At 47.5% G+C, this 15,586-nt stretch overlaps 1 protein-coding gene and 1 long non-coding RNA gene across 2 annotated transcripts; one reads left to right on the forward strand and one right to left on the reverse strand.

Moving 5' to 3' along the window:
• The first annotated feature begins 7,682 nt into the window (after positions 1 to 7,682).
• On the forward strand, positions 7,683 to 12,698 carry FOXN4 (forkhead box N4). Its single transcript, XM_021544587.2, has 8 exons — positions 7,683 to 7,758; positions 8,508 to 8,617; positions 8,706 to 8,849; positions 8,997 to 9,124; positions 9,839 to 9,935; positions 10,035 to 10,242; positions 11,441 to 11,800; positions 12,387 to 12,698. The coding sequence occupies exons 1-8, from the start codon at positions 7,698 to 7,700 to the stop codon at positions 12,635 to 12,637; spliced, it is 1,359 nt and encodes a 452-aa protein (XP_021400262.2). The 5' UTR covers positions 7,683 to 7,697; the 3' UTR covers positions 12,638 to 12,698.
• A 1,818-nt stretch (positions 12,699 to 14,516) lies between these two features.
• On the reverse strand, positions 14,517 to 15,586 carry LOC144247214 (uncharacterized). Its single transcript, XR_013340929.1, has 2 exons — positions 14,844 to 15,586; positions 14,517 to 14,763 (listed from the first exon to the last, which is right to left on the reverse strand). It is a non-coding gene; the product is annotated as an uncharacterized LOC144247214 (long non-coding RNA).

Genomic DNA, 15,586 nt, shown 5'->3' on the forward strand with positions numbered 1-15,586 from the left:
AGCCCCGGCTTTGCTGCGAGGAGGAAAAGGCTGGGAAGGGAGGGGATCCAAACCCCAGGCACCCATCAGCTTGCAGGCAGATTGTGCTTAAAGCTGGAAAACTTGGGATTTTTTAAAAATTTTTTTTTAATTTTTTTTTGGTATTTTTTGTAAAAATAAACGTGGCAAAAAATCTGATTTGAACAGGGTTTTGAATTGTGCAGCTCCGAAGCGTCTGCAGTAAATTTGCTGTGGCTCAGGGTGCTGGTGAGGTTTGGGCTGCTTTTGGCTGCCGTGTGAAATCCCAGGACTTTTTGCAGCCCTGTAAAATGATTTTAGGCAAATAACCCTCCCACCAGTGAGCTGGGGGATATAAAACAGCACAGGGATGATTAAGGGCCATCAGATCTCCTCCACTGCCTGTTTTTGTGGTGCTGTCACTGCCTGGCTGCAATGCAAAATAATTCTTCATTTTAGCAGCTGCCTCTCTTCATTTCCTACAGAAAATACCACCATATTCAATATATTCACCCTCGTAGGACTGCCAAATATTTCTAATGATTCCATATCGCATTTAAGGGAATGAAAGTAGAAAATTGTAACACACTGAGATTTTTTTAACCCTTAGCACTTCATCCTTGTCAATCATAATTAATAATTTAACGTGTTTTAGTGCCAGTAATTTGATTTTAAATCACAGCACCAGCAGACCACAAGTTTTCTATGGAGTGGTGGTTCCAGCACAGAGCTGTGCAAATTTTAGGAGCCAGCTCCAGGTTTTTCCCATGGAGTTTATGGGCTGATTCCTGGAAATCCAGGTTCTTCAGCTCCTGGGCCCTGTAGCAATCCAGGCAATATTTTGAATTGAAATATAAAATCTGTCATTTTGATTTTAAGATCTGATTCAATAATACTTGGTGTAAGGACCACTTTTCTATTTTTTTTTTTTTGTGTTATTATGTATTTCCAGCTGACAGAAGCCTTGTGGAGAATTTTGAATGCATTTTCTATATGTTAAACAGGAATTAAGCTTTAAATTACATATTTTTGATCAAAAGGTTTAATAATTAACAATTCAATATATTAGTGGATTATATTGTCCTTTACCCCATTTTAATTATCTCTTTGATTCTTAAAAATATTTCTATATTCATTAGCTCATTAGTCTGATCAATATTTTCCTTAATTACTTTATGTTGTCATAATTTAGTGTAAAATGAGATTAAGAAGCACAGGACTGCTGTACTGCATCAATTCCAGATGTGGCAGGAAAAAGATGACAAATCTGTAATTTGAGCACATTTGTTGTGCTCTTATCTCTGGGGTTTTTTTTTTTTTTTTTTACACTGGGGTTTCTGGAGAGGAAGTGACACCTCTGTGCCCTGGGATGGATGGATGGATGGATGGATGGATGGATGGATGGATGGATGGATGGGAGTGTACAAAAGGTTACAAATGCATCACTAACAACACCCTAATTGTTCCTGGAGAAAATGCCAGTGTCCATTCCTGTGACATTCGTGTCTGACAGGCAGTGAGATAATGACTCCGAGTGTCCCAGGAATTCCAGCGCGGGAGTTGCTTCATTCTTTCCAAAAAGAAAAAAAAAAAAAAAGTGAGAAACCTCCAAGGAATCAGTCAAACTGGATTGATTTAAGTGGATTAGCACAACTGTTTCCTCGGCACTCCTGAAATGTGCTGATCTGGAGGAATAAAAATTCTCCCCAGGTCCCGCGGTGACGGCGCAGCTGGAGGGGCTGGATTGGGGCAGCACCTCGGGGTCCCGGGGGAGCAGAAAGGGCTCATCCCTTACCTCACAAAGGTGTTTGGCCAAAAGACAAAGGGAACTGGGACTTCTCCAGCATTCCTGGGGGATCTCAGAGGCTCCTGGCACCCACTGACAAGTGCAGGAAGAGGAGCTGCTGCAGTCCCAGTGACTGAGGGGCTCCTGAGAGCCCTGCCCAGGGACAGGTTGTAGAGCTGATATTCCCTTTACACTGCACTCACACCTACACGAGGCTCCAGTGCTAATGAGCAGCAATTTCCAAGGAAAAAGTAGCTTCCCTGTCAGACCATGGTCCTGTTTTTCATATAAAACATCCCTGTAGTGCCTGATGCTTCAACACTTTTTGCTTTGTTCTCACATCGGTCAAAAAGTTGATTTTTGGGTTGTTTGGTTTGGGATTTTTTACCAAACAGGTTCCTGAGTCAGATCCCAGCTGTATTTGGTACATCCCAGCCTAGGGATGGTTAGAGCAGAGCAGGGAATGAGTGGCTGGGGGTGCAGTGCTGCCATCACCTCTCGTTTCCTCTTGGGTTTAAGCATTACACATTTGACTGTAATCCAGTTTCCACTGGTCCCATAGTGAACTGGTGTAATGGGGGTAGTGAAATGGGGAGTTGGGATGGTAAAAAGCTCCAGGAGTGCAGTTGTAGCCTGTTCTTAGTACCTTCAGCCTGTTCAAGTACCTTTGCAGAGGATTTTTAGAGAGTCCAGCGTGGTGCAAGGAAAGGAGACCATCACCACCTGCCAGGTTAATGATATTAATTTGCTTTTTCCTCCCTAGTTTTTGTTCTGATAATGCAATGTTTTTTGAGTTATGGATAAGGAGGGACTCTGTTTATCCCTGGAAAGCTGCTTATATTTTGTTCTGATTTTCATCATGGCCAGAAATAACTTGGAGATCTTGAACACAGAGAGAAGGGGTGGGACAATGGTTTGGGACTGGGTGTGTGTTGTGCCTTCAGGGAGGAATCACAGACCAAAAACTCTGGGAGCTGCAGAGTAAAACAGGAGAGGAGCTGGGGCAAAAAGAAGTTGAAAGGGACAGCTAATTGTGAGTGTGGAAACCAGAAAACAGTGGGGGAAAAGCACCTGGGAGGGGAAGGGCATAAAGGGAAGGAGCAGAGCAGCTGGAATGAGGAGCTGAAGGAGATGGGGAAGTTGAATCATTCAGTGAAACAGAGGATCCTTCTCACCATGGACACAGCTGGAGAGTCACAATATAAATCTTTTCCTTGTCTTGCCTATAAGAACTCTCTGTGCTTTTCCCTGAGGATTTTGTGTAATCCCAGACAAAGGAAAACACCATTTCTAGAAGAGTTTTCTTTGGACTCTTTCTGTCCAGTTGTCTCTGACCAGATAAACCATTGCAAACAGCTAATTAAGAACCCATCACCCAATTGCTCCTGCCTGTTGAGCAGTTGTGTCACCTAAGCCTGGGCTAAAAACTCAGGTGGCAGTGTTGAAAATGGGAAAAAGCTGTCAATTGAGTGAGACTGAAAACCATGGAATATCCCAAATGCAGCTGCAGGGTTTTGGCCTGGCTCTGTTCCAGGTGGAGGTGATGGCTTGTTGAGGAGACGATCCTTGCAGTCTCCAGGCATGAGTTCACCATCCCATGCAATAGGGAGGTGGATAATTCATGGATAATTCCCCTGGCAGTGGTTCCCAAGGTGAGGAACCACCCTGAGCTCAGCCTGAGGGAAGCTGGCAAAGCCCCACTGTAGTACAGACTCAGATCCAGCTCTGGTGTTAAACTCCTGCGAGGTCAGGCCAGGAATGACTCCAATTCCACATTGTGCCAGCAGGATGCTCTTGATGGTGGGGAGAAAAAGGTGAAGATACCTTTAGGTTGCTGTGAGTGAGGATTTTGTGCTGCTGGCAGGCTCTGGTGAACTTTGCCAGGTGAGCCCAGCATCAGATATTGAAAGGAGTCTGATTCCAAGGTGTTCCTGATCCAATTATCCTGATGGGATAAATATTTTGGGCGGAAAACTCCAGAGCAGATTGTACAGACTAACAGTGCCATGGAGCATTTCTATATCACACCCAGTTTTCCAGGCACTTTTCAGAGGAGGATGTGTGGATCAGCATCCCGGGATACACAGGAGGACTGGGCTTTAGACCCTCAGCACCCTCTGGATTCTCATCCTTGCAGGTGCCTTTCCAGGAGAGAAACAGAAGCAGGGGATGTTTTCCTGCAGAGAGTTGAAAGCAGAGGGGTAAAAGTGGAGTTGCATCATTCCACCACACCCTGAAAAACAACACCACGTTTGCAACACATCTGGCAGGACTGCGGCCTCCCCTTGCCGGGGTTCCAGGAGCCCTGGGAATGAGCAGGGGAGGCTCAGCAGTGCATTAATTACAGCCTATCACTATTTATCTCATTTACATGCACTGAAAGGCTGCTTTTACCACAGTGCCCCATTGTGCCAGGGGCTGTGAACACCCAGCCAAAGGCAGGAGCTCTGACTCCTGGAGTTTATCCTCCTGGAGTTTATCCTCCTGGAGTTTATCCTCCTGGAGTTTACCCTCCTGGAGTTTATCCTCCTGGAGTTTATCCTCCTGGAGTTTATCCTCCTGGAGTTTACCCTCCTGGAGTTTATCCTCCTGGAGTTTATCCTCCTGGAGTTTATCCTCCTGGAGTTTACCCTCCGAAGTGATGAGCAGGACAGTGGTGGGGAACAGAATCCAATCCCACCTGGCATTCCAACATGCACTTATGGATCTGTAGCTGTCTTGGCACAGGCAATTTTCAGCTCAGGAAGATTTAAACCCCAGGAGATGACAATGTTGGTTATTCTTGTGCTTGGCTCTCTCTTTTTCTGCAGTTAAATTAGAATTTCTTCACTAGAAGCAGGGCACACATTGAGCCTGTGGCCTGGGAGTTGTGCTGGGTTTATGCTACAGAATATCCCCAGACTTAAAACTCCTCAGCCAGGCAGCAATGGGAATCCTTAAAAATTTCACCTTCTTTAAGATATGAGAGATCTCAACATTGATTTTGAAGGCAGCCTGAAGAATAATCTTTAAACTTGAAATCATGGAATCATAGAATTATCAAATCACGGAAACACAGAATCCCAGAATGGTTTGGGTTGGCCAGGGACCTTAAATATCTTGTTTCAACCCTCTGCCATGGGCAGGGATGTAATTCTGATTGAATTTGCTTTTTTCCTCATTTTTAACAGAGTGTCAATCTGATAACTAGTGAATCCATTTTTTAAAAAGTGTAGTGAACAGGCTGAGGTGGTTTTAAAAGGGAAGGGAAGGGAAGGGAAGGGAAGGGAAGAGAAGGGAAGGGAAGGGAAGGGAAGGGAAGGGAAGGGAAGGGAAGGGAAGGGAAGGGAAGGGAAGGGAAGGGAAGGGAAGGGAAGGGAAGGGAAGGGAAGGGAAGGGAAGGGAAGGGAAGGGAAGGGAAGGGAAGGGAAGGGAAGGGAAGGGAAGGGAAGGGAAGGGAAGGGAAGGGAAGGGAAGGGAAGGGAAGGGAAGGGAAGGGAAGGGAAGGAAAGGAAAGGAAAGGAAAGGAAAGGAAAGGAAAGGAAAGGAAAGGAAAGGAAAGGAAAGGAAAGGAAAGGAAAGGAAAGGAAAGGAAAGGAAAGGAAAGGAAAGGAAAGGAAAGGAAAGGAAAGGAAAGGAAAGGAAAGGAAAGGCATTGACTTGGAGAAAGAGCCATTTTGCACTCTTCTCTAGCTATTAACTACAACTGCATCTTCATAACCGTTTAAAGCAGAGCCTGATGACAGTGACAGCGATTTCCCAGCCGACACCCGACCCTTTCCTCGGCCCTGTTCGTGTCCCTGGAGCGGGACACGCAGCCGCACCTTCCCACGGGCAGCCGGGTGCATCCCGGGTGAGGCCGAGGCAGGATTCTCCCGCATTCCGGGCCGGGAATGCGGCTGGGGAGGGGCGCTGACCCCGGTAGCGCCGGCAGGGCGCGGGGTGCCAGATGGCGAGGGGACGTGTGTGGTGTGTCGCCTGTCACTCGGGGCAGATTAATGGGAGGTTTGCGGAGGAAGGAGCGGCTGGGGGTGGCACAATGAAGCGGGGTGCCCACAGACAATGGGGGCCACGTGCCGCGGGCGTTGGGCGCACAAAGGGCCGGCGGCTCCCCCTCAATGGAGCCAACTGTTGCAAACGACCCCGAGCCTGCCCGGTTTTCAAATCATTCCGTGCCCCTGTTTTCTTCCAATCCAGCCAATCTCCGCGCCGGGAGAGCCGTCACCTGATGGGCTTCTTTTTTTTTTTTTTTTTTTTTTTCCTTTTTTTTTCCCTTTATTTTTTTAATGGCGTAACCATGGCGATGCTAATTATTGCCCTATAACTACAGTAGGAGAGAGAACACGGCTGCGAGGGAGATTTGAAGAGGGTTTTTTTTTTTTTTTTCCCTTTGGCTCTTGGTCCCGTGTTGATTTTTTCCCCCCCCACCCTTTTCTCCTTTAAAAAATCCTTTTGCAAACAAGTGGCATTTTGCTTTAAAGATCTCCCCGACAGAGGTTCACTGAGCCTTGATAGGTGTTTCTGGAATTCCTGAATAGAGGAGCTGAAAGCTCCAGGGCAGGCAGGCACTGGAGTTCTGCCTTGTTCTTTTAAGCTGATTTAGAGTCGTGTAAAACATGAAAGATGCTTCAGCAAGAGACCGGATTTATTTAAGATTTCTGCAGCATCATTTGGCAGCAAACACACATCAGCAGCAGACACCACTTTAACACATCTCTGAGAGCTCTTGAAAGCAAAAGGGTTTGAAAGCAAAATCAACTGCATCCAACTAAATTATGTTCTTCTGAGAGATAAAGATGTTTTCCTGGATGTGAATCCCTTTAGGTTTACCCCGGGTGTCGAGTGACAACTTCCTGACATGCCCTAATTACTGCTTTACTCCACAAGGTACCAGTGACTGCTGTAATACTGTTCCACATAAATTAATTAATTTAGCCTTTCATTTGCAAGAGTTCTTTTATCGACTTTAATGGGGAGTTCGGACCACACAGGAATTTTTGAGTACTGTAAATATATTCCAATATTCCCGTTTTGTACCATATGCTCTATCAGAAGCAAAGCAAAACAGGTGATTTGGAACATGTAAAAGGTGTCAAAAGGAGAGCTTTAAACCAAAAGCAGCCTGTCACAGCTGTGCCTGCTGTTGTTGCTGGTGCCTGGCAGATATGGTGCCTCCAGTCTCAAACCTTTCATTCTGGTCCTTTACTCTGTCAAAAACTGCCTAAAAATTGGTTTTTTTAAGTATCAATAACTTCACATATCTGAATGGAAGATATCAGCTGTTCAGTCTGTGAAGTTCTTTTTATGCAGCTGCTGATCTGTCACCACTGGCAGGATCCAGGGGCTGGGAAAAGTTTTCCCAGGTGTTCCAGCAGAAGCAGCACACACATTCCCCAGGAGCTGGGCACAGAGCTCCTTCCAAGGCTCTGGATTGCAGGGTTAATACAGAATGATCAGGCTCTAAGTCCTGGTTTCTCCCCCATCAAAGCCAAAAGACTGCAAATTTCTGACAGGTGTGAAAATAAGGAATCAGTTTGGATTTGTTTCCAGGCAGTTTCTCTGCTGGGTTCCTGGGCCTTCTTCCCCTAAAAATGCTCCACAAGAGGTTTTCTTAACCAGAGTGTTTCAGACTGGACAAAGGAACACAAGGCCAGGTAAAGGGTGTCAGTAACCAGCTGTAAAACCACAGGGCACGTCTGGATTTGGATACAGAATTCCAGCCTGGTGGTTCTTCCCACTGACCTGCAGGAGCTTTGGCACCCCAGCCATCTCTTCCCAGGGACAATGCAGCCCCATCCCTGCTCCCTGCTAACCTTCCCTGCTGCTTTGCAGACTCCTGGCTTCAGACCCGTCCCAGCTGAGCGAGGATGAACTCCCAGGGGATTTGCAGTCCCTGTCCTGGCTGACATCCGTGGATGTGCCTCGGCTCCAACAGATGGCCAGTGGGAGAATGGATTTCAGCCTGGGCGCCCAGAATGCCATGCTCCAGCAGACAGGTACTGTGGGGTGGGAAATGGGAATAGGGAGCAACTGCTCCTCAAACAGCACAGCCTGGCCCTGCCACTCCCCCTCAGGCTCCCTTTTCCTAGCCTTTTACGTTTTGCTTCCTGTCCAAAGACCTGGAGCCTGTTGGTTTCCCATGAGGGCTCTGCTGGTGCCTTCCCCTCATTCCAAGAGGGAGAGAGCTCCAGCACTGGCAACACTCACATCCCATGGGAATTTCTGCTCAGTGCAGCTGCTGGTGACCTGTTGGGTTGAGGTATTTTAAGTCCTGGCTTTCAGAGGTTTTCAACAGCTCTGAAATTAGATGATGAATCTTTCTGCATTGTTTCAACACTGATAAAACAAAGGGCACCTCATTTACCTCTCACCTCTTTGCTTCTTGCAGCCTTGCAGCGTGTGTTGTTGAACTCTTTGCTTTCCCTCGTGAACATCCTTTAGGTAAACACACATCACAGAGCTCAGCCTGCCTGAGAGCACAAATCCAGCTGATGCTGAATGTGTTGTTTCTCTTTTGTAAGACACAGTGTCTGTGTCACCACCGGGGGCTGTTAAACAGCTGCCCCTCTAGTTCCCTGTCTAACAAGTTTTTGGAGCAGCTGATGTCACCTGGGCAAGCTGTGAAAAGCCAGAGAAGTTGGATTCTCCACTCCAGAACTTCCCTGTGCCCAGCTGCATCTATTAATCCCTTTCCCTGAACTGTGCTTCCATGGGAGCATTCCTTGCCTTCCTCTCTCCACGCCAGGTCCTGTGGGGAGCACGATGCACTCGACACCCGGGGCGATGATCCACGTCCAGGCCAGCCTCCCACAGGGAATCCTGGGCCTCAATTCCATTTCAGCACATGGAGCCAATGTAAGAGCAGGCCTTGGTGGCTCATTATTGCCCCAGCTCCTGGGACAAGGTGGTGATAATTCCTTGACTGTTGTGTTTCTCTCGGCAGATGAGCCCCTATGCCATGGGTGGGCAGCTGTCCCCTGGTTTGCAAACACAGCAACAGCTCTTCCCTCCTCCTCCTCCTCCTCCTCATCCTCCTCCTCCTCTTCACTCCCACCAGGTGTTTGCCCTGGCCCAGAACCCCCAGCAGGTACTGGTATGTGCTTGTTGTCTGTCTTGAAGAACCTGCCAAGATCAAATCTAGATGTCTTTTAAAAGAAAACCAAAATATCCCTAAATCCACATACCCATGGGCATTTTGCATCCAACATTTCCCTTCTTTTCTCTCTGCACACAGTGTAACCCAGCAGCAATCTACAACACATCCTATGGGGCACAGCCACACTATTCCCAGCCACGCCTGGCTCCCCACTCTGCCCAGGAACTGCACCCAAAGCATTATCCCAAGCCCATCTATTCCTACAGGTGAGCGGGGAGCAGGGAGCATGCCTACAGCCTGTCCTGGGATGGCTGTGACACTGCAGGGGTGTCTGAGTCCTTTGGAAGGGAACAAAAATCCCCTCATCCATGCAGGAGTTCTGTGGAAGCTGCCTCTGAGGGGTAGCAGGAGTGAACAAGCAAAGTAATTCCTAGAGAGCAGCACAGTAACAGCACAGAGGAATAAAACCTGAGGATCAGGGGGAAGTGGTCACAGCACCAGGCCTGGCAGAGCCCAAGAAGAAGGGTTTGGAAAATCCTTTTGGGAATGTGGTGTGACTCTTGAGGATGGTGCCTGTGCAGGGCCAGGAGCTGCACTCAATGATCTTTGTGGGTCCCTTCTAAATCAGCTCATCCTGAGCCCTTGGGAACAGAAATCCCAGGATCCCAGCTGTTTGTGTCTGAAGAGGTGGGTCCAGGGTTGCTAGACCAGAAGTTATGGAGTGGCAGGACAAGAGGAGTGAGTTCCCACTGCCAGAGGGCAGGGTTAGATGGGATATTGGGAAGGAATTCCTCCCTGTGAGGGTCGGGAGGCCCTGGCTGCCCAGAGAAGCTGTGGAAGTGTCCAAGGCCAGGTTGGACATGGCTTGGAGCAACCTGGGCTAGTGGAAGGTGGCAGGGGGTGGAGCTGGATGAGCTTTAAGTCCCTTCCCAGCCAAGGATTCCATGATTCCAAGCCATTGCTGGTTTCCCTGCCCGCAGCTGTTTGATCGCGATGGCGCTGAAGAACAGCAAGACCGGCAGCCTGCCCGTGAGCGAGATCTACAGCTTCATGAAGGAGCACTTCCCCTACTTCAAGGTGCCTGAGCATTCCCGACCTTGGAAACGCCACATCCCAGCCCCCTTATCCCCCCCACACCACGGCTGCTCCCATTAACCCCTTCCTGCCCCTTCACAGACTGCCCCTGATGGGTGGAAGAATTCCGTGCGCCACAACCTGTCGCTGAACAAGTGCTTTGAGAAGGTGGAGAACAAACTGAGCGGGACGTCCCGCAAGGGCTGCCTCTGGGCCCTCAACCCCGCCAAGATCGACAAGATGGAGGAGGAGATGCAGAAGTGGAAGAGGAAGGATTTGGCTGCTATTCACAGGAGCATGGCTAACCCAGGTAGGGCTGGTGCCCCACATCCCCATCCTGCACGTCCATGGCACTCCCTGCATCCGGGGTTACTGTTTGTGGGAATATTTTAATATCAAGGCACATTTAATGCGCTTTTCATAGAGAAGAATTTTAATGCTGTTTCTTGCCTGCTCTTCTGCAAAACTCTCCCTTTCCTATGACATTTTCTTATTTATAAAATCGAATTTAATATTATTTAATACTCTATTAGTATAACTATTATGCATTTATATCTATTTATTATCTATATTATCTTATATATTAATATAGATACACATCTAACATTATATCTATATATCTATATAGATATATTTTATGTATCTATAATATCATATATATATTATATCAATATATCTATAGCTATATCAATATATTATATATATTAATATATTTCTACTAATACAAATTAGTATAAATTACATTAAATAATAGAAATTATTTATACTATACTACTATATACAGTATATATAGTGTATATATATACACTATAGTGTACTGTATATATAAGTATATATAGTATATATAGTGCATATATAAACTATATATACTATACATTATTATACTAATATAAATTATTACAAATTAAATTATAGTAAATTAGTATACATATTAATATATTTCTACTAATATATTTATTATTTATATATTATTTATTTATTATTCCTCCCCTTATTTATAATTTCTTATTTATAAAGAACCACATTTTCAAAGCTTTCAGGAGCTCGGTATTGACAAAATCAACTGGAGGTTTTTTGCTACAAAATCAGTAACATGCAGTCAGTGATAAATTACATGCTATTTGTTTAAAAGCAAAAGGGCCACTGAAACAGTCAGGAGTTTTTTGTAGCTATTTGGGAGATTAGCAGAAATTTTTTTGTACTTATAGATAAGTAGAATTATGAGTGTTTTCTCTGAGCATAGAAGCTCTGCAGCTGGGGGTGAGCTGCCATCAGGGGTGGTTGGGCTGCTCTGCAGTTTTGTGATCAATTCTTTAGCTCAGGGATTACCATGGAAGTGGATTTGGGGAAGGAATTAGGTGGCATTTCTTTGCTCCCTGCACGGTCACAGCCTGTGCTGGGTCCCGCATGGTGACAATCAGTTCATGCCATAAATGCAGTTGTGCTTTGGGCAGTCCCTGCTTGAACAAAGGGGTTAAAGCATCTCTTTCCCTCCCTGGAATGGGCAGAGGAGCTGGACAAGCTGATCACCGACAGACCCGAGAGCTGCAGGCGGCCCCACAAGCAGGCAGAGCCCGAGGGGCCCCCGCTGGGCCGGATCTCCGTGTCCCAGCTCCAGCCCCAGCCCATCATGACGCTGTCCCTGCAGTCCCTCCCGCTGCACCACCAGCTCCAGACCCAGGCTCGCCTCGCCCCCAACTCACCAGCACCTGCACAAACGCCTCCTCTGCACACCCTGCCTGACATCAGCCACAGCCCCCTGCCCCACCACCCCATGGGCCGCGCCCCGGACTTCCCGAACGTGGCGGTGGACATGAGCACCGAGGTGGATGCTCTGGATCCAAGCATCATGGATTTCGCACTGCAAGGTACGGGGTGAGGCACTGGGGGAGGGCAGAGCTGGGGTCTGTGGATGTGTTTGTCACTGAATATCCAACTAGGATCCTCAGTGGGATGTTCTGGGATGAGGCTGGGTGTTGGCATCTGCAGGGTGACTTCCCTGGTCACCCTCAGTGGATTTTGTCCCTGTGCCAGGTGGCACAGCAAAGCACATTCCTGGCTCCAGTGCAGGCACTGCACGGGGTGGAAGCAGGGGTGTCAAACCAGCTGGATGTGGGACACCACATCTCTCTGCCCTTGGGAAAACAGAGCTCTGCTCATGCTTTGGGGTTCTCCTTCTGTGCAAGAAGAACTTGTCTGGTTTGTGGCAATGCCTAACATGATCCTGCATAGAGCACAGGTAGAGAGATGCTGTCTGGAAAGGTCTGGAAGCAGATGACTTGGGAGATAGACACACTTGCTGGAGAAAGGTCTGGAATCACAGGATTTGGGGGATGAGACTTGCTGCTCCTTGCACCACTGTGGTCCCACCCTTAAGCAGCAAATGAAGCCCTTTAGTCCCAGCCCTGGGGACCTGGGGATGTGCTGCTGTGAGCAGGATTCCATCTTTTCCAGGGAACATCTGGGAGGAGATGAAAGACGACAGCTTCAGCCTGGACACCCTGGGTGCCTTCAGCAACTCGCCCCTGCATCTCTCCGACTGCGAGCTGGGCACGCCCGGCCTCACGCCCATGTCCAGCGGCAGCGACCGCTCCTTCTCCGACCTGCAGGTCACTGGCCTTTACACCACCTACACCACCCTGGACAATGTGGCAGCTGCTCAGTACATGAACCCCCAAGGCAACAAAGCCATCCCTCTGCTCTGAGCTTGGCACCGTTCCACGGATCCCAAGGGACGGTTCTTCCCCGTGGTTAAAATCCAACCGGGAAGCTCCAAGGGCTCGTCCTGCTTTGGGATGTGTTGGCTGCTTCCAGCGTGTGAGGCCAAAATAAAGCAAGCTGGGACTTGTAAAACCACTTTCTCCCATGGCAAGGGCATGGACATTTGTGTTGTGGGACTGGGGAGCTCTTCAGAAGGACCTGGAAGGCAGCAGGAACTTTCACTGGAATGTAACTGAGCTAAAAAACACTCAGTTAAGGGAATTAAATTTATTCCACACCATGGTGGAGCTGCTGTGTCACCACTGTCACAGAAGCCACCACAAGCCAAGGGGCTGGCCAGCCCAAGTTGGTTGATTGTGCCCCTGGTGTGTAATTTTTTCTTAATTTGCCACATTGGACAAAGACTTCCCCCAGTTCCTGGAGACATTTGCACCACTAACACTTTTCTGACATAACTGTTGTTAATTTATTGTTAGGAGGTAGGAAAAAAGGAGCCAAACCACTAAAAAAGGAAAACTCACCTCCCTAGCAGACCACTGTTATATCTAGATTTGTAAAAGTCCTCATCCCTGAAGGAAGTGGTACTACTGAACTATTAAACTGATCACTGGCTAGAGGATTTTAGGAATTATGGCAATTTTTAGGATTTTTTAAAAAAATAGATTTGTTTATAGTCTTGTGTATTGTGCTTCTGTCTATTCTTGTGCTAGGCAGTATTACTACTTGTAAATTTATTTATATTTATTGTTATGAAAAGAAATTATGTGAACTGAGCACTGTTCAATTTGTATAATGCTGCAGTAACCTGGTTTTCAGCCACTAAATTATTCATCATCAGAACCACAACCATCTTATCACAGTTTTTACACTACATTTCTTTAATAAGCACTTTTGATACTGTGAAACTTAAGCTTTTTTAAAAATTCAGAGACCAAATATTGTCACTGTACCTTTCATAATAGTCTTTGCTTATTAACTAAAAAACCTGATTGTAATGTAGCTTTTTAAAAAAAAATTCAAACCCTGCTTTGTACTTGTTAACATACATTACAAATAATGTGATGAAACATCTGAAATATATTGGAATTTAGCATTTAGTCTACTTACCTCTGTGAGCAAAAAGTGTTATTTATATCTTGGATTTTGTCTGTTCCTGTGCATTCAGAGAATTTCCCAGTGCCATATCCAGGTGCTCCCAGGCTTTTCTCTCCCACACCCATCCATGGATTAAAGCTGGAGGGTGCAGGATGCTGGAGTGGCCCCACAGGGCACTTTCTTGCTTGAAAATATGAAGATCAGGGGCTTGGAATGATCTGTTCATCCCTCCATGGCAACCTCTTCCAAAAGGCACCATGATGCTCCACATGTCATAATTTATTGTCCAAGGACAAATGTGATGAATGATCCTTTGCTGTGACTGGTGTCACCTACGATGTCTTTGCTTTTTTAAATAAATATTTCTTAGCACTACGCCTGGGGCATTCTGGATGTGCTGTGTGCTGCCTGCTCTGGTGTCATGCTGGGCTTCCCCAAGTTTCATTCCCTTTACAGACCCTATGGCCAAGATGAAGGTGGATCCTTGGCTCAAATTCTCCAGGAGAGTAAGAGTTTACAGGTATTTACTGAAAGAGTTTACAGGTATTTACTGGAAGAGTTTACAGGTATTTACTCTAAGAGTTCTTCTGAAATGAAGAACCTCTGAAATGCCTGGAAAGGGTCTGGAATGGGGACAGGGGCTGGCAGGAGGGATGCTCCGAGCTGCCCCACCCCAAACAGGTCCTGGGCCACACAAAAGGGGCTGCCCAGTGCCAGAGACTCCAGGCCCTGCTCAGGACAAGGACAGAAGACACAGAGGTCAGGGAGTTCCCTGGGAGCTGAGCTCACTTTATTACCTGTCAGCAGTGACACCTTCCAGCCAGGAAGTGACTCACAAGACCTTTCCCATCCCCACCCCAGGACAGGGAGATTTCCCACAGACTGTGGGATCCTCCAGCCCAGCCCCAGGAGGTGTCCAACACCTTCACCCCAGGGCAATACCAGCACTGCTCTTGAGCCAGGTGTCCCACCTTCCATTGCCACTCCACCTCCTCCTTTTGAGCCCAAGGTGAATCTGTGCTGGGGAAATGACACAGCCAGAGGCACTGGAAAACTTCAAATTTCCCCTCCATGACCAAGATGATCAAAGGCTACCTGAGCAGCAGGGTACAGGTCCAGCAGGTGACAGCTCCCCCTTGCTCTGCTGCTTCCAAGGAGGAACCAAGTCACTGGGGCAGGAGCACCTGGAGCCATCCTCCCTCCTCTCCATGCTCTGCAGGAGCCAGAAAAGACACAAGATGGGCAAGAGGCACAGCCAGTTCAGCCAAAGCCTGGTGGGTCCTTGGACATTCCCATGGGAGCAGCTCCCAGATTAGCTCACTGAGGTCTTTCCTGGGCCATCAGCTACCCACGGCCACATCTACTCTTTGCCCCCCAGCAAGGGGAAGGATGACAGAAATTGCTCCTCACAGTTTATAAAGCATCACTTGGAGGTTGCTTCTCATTTCCTGGTCTTGGTGCCTGGTCAGCTTGAACCCAGCCAGCTGGACACTGGCCCTGGCCAGGGGGTCTGTGCCTCCAGCTCTGTCCAGTCTCATGAGACGTATCTGACCTGGTGCTTGTTCAAAAGACCAAGGCCAGGGCTGGCAACTAAAACAAGAAAATATTTTGGATTCTTTTTAAAACCAAGTTCTGCCCCAAGTCCAGATTCCAGGCTTGGTTCGGGACAAGATCATCTTCTGCCAAGCTGCCCCTCTGGCAGCACCCTCAGTGCCAGAGGGGACTCTGCATGGATGGCAAGACCATCTCCATGGCTTAAAATACTTAAAAGCACTGGTGTCCTTTATTTAGGCACATGAGCAAGAGTCCAAGGCTTCAGTTCAAGAGCTGAGGAACCA

The sequence above is a fragment of the Lonchura striata genome, chromosome 18 (assembly GCF_046129695.1).
Source record: "Lonchura striata isolate bLonStr1 chromosome 18, bLonStr1.mat, whole genome shotgun sequence".
In the NCBI taxonomy this organism is placed as follows: domain Eukaryota; kingdom Metazoa; phylum Chordata; class Aves; order Passeriformes; family Estrildidae; genus Lonchura; species Lonchura striata.

Bases quoted from the DNA above. Each gene is read 5' to 3' on its own strand.
- FOXN4 (XM_021544587.2), top strand. From the start codon at position 7,698: ATGGCCAGTGGGAGAATGGATTTCAGCCTGGGCGCCCAGAATGCCATG. The intron at 8,850-8,996 runs GTACTGGTATGT...CTCTGCACACAG, and splicing joins TGGCCCAGAACCCCCAGCAG to TGTAACCCAGCAGCAATCTA. The intron at 11,801-12,386 runs GTACGGGGTGAG...CATCTTTTCCAG, and splicing joins CATGGATTTCGCACTGCAAG to GGAACATCTGGGAGGAGATG.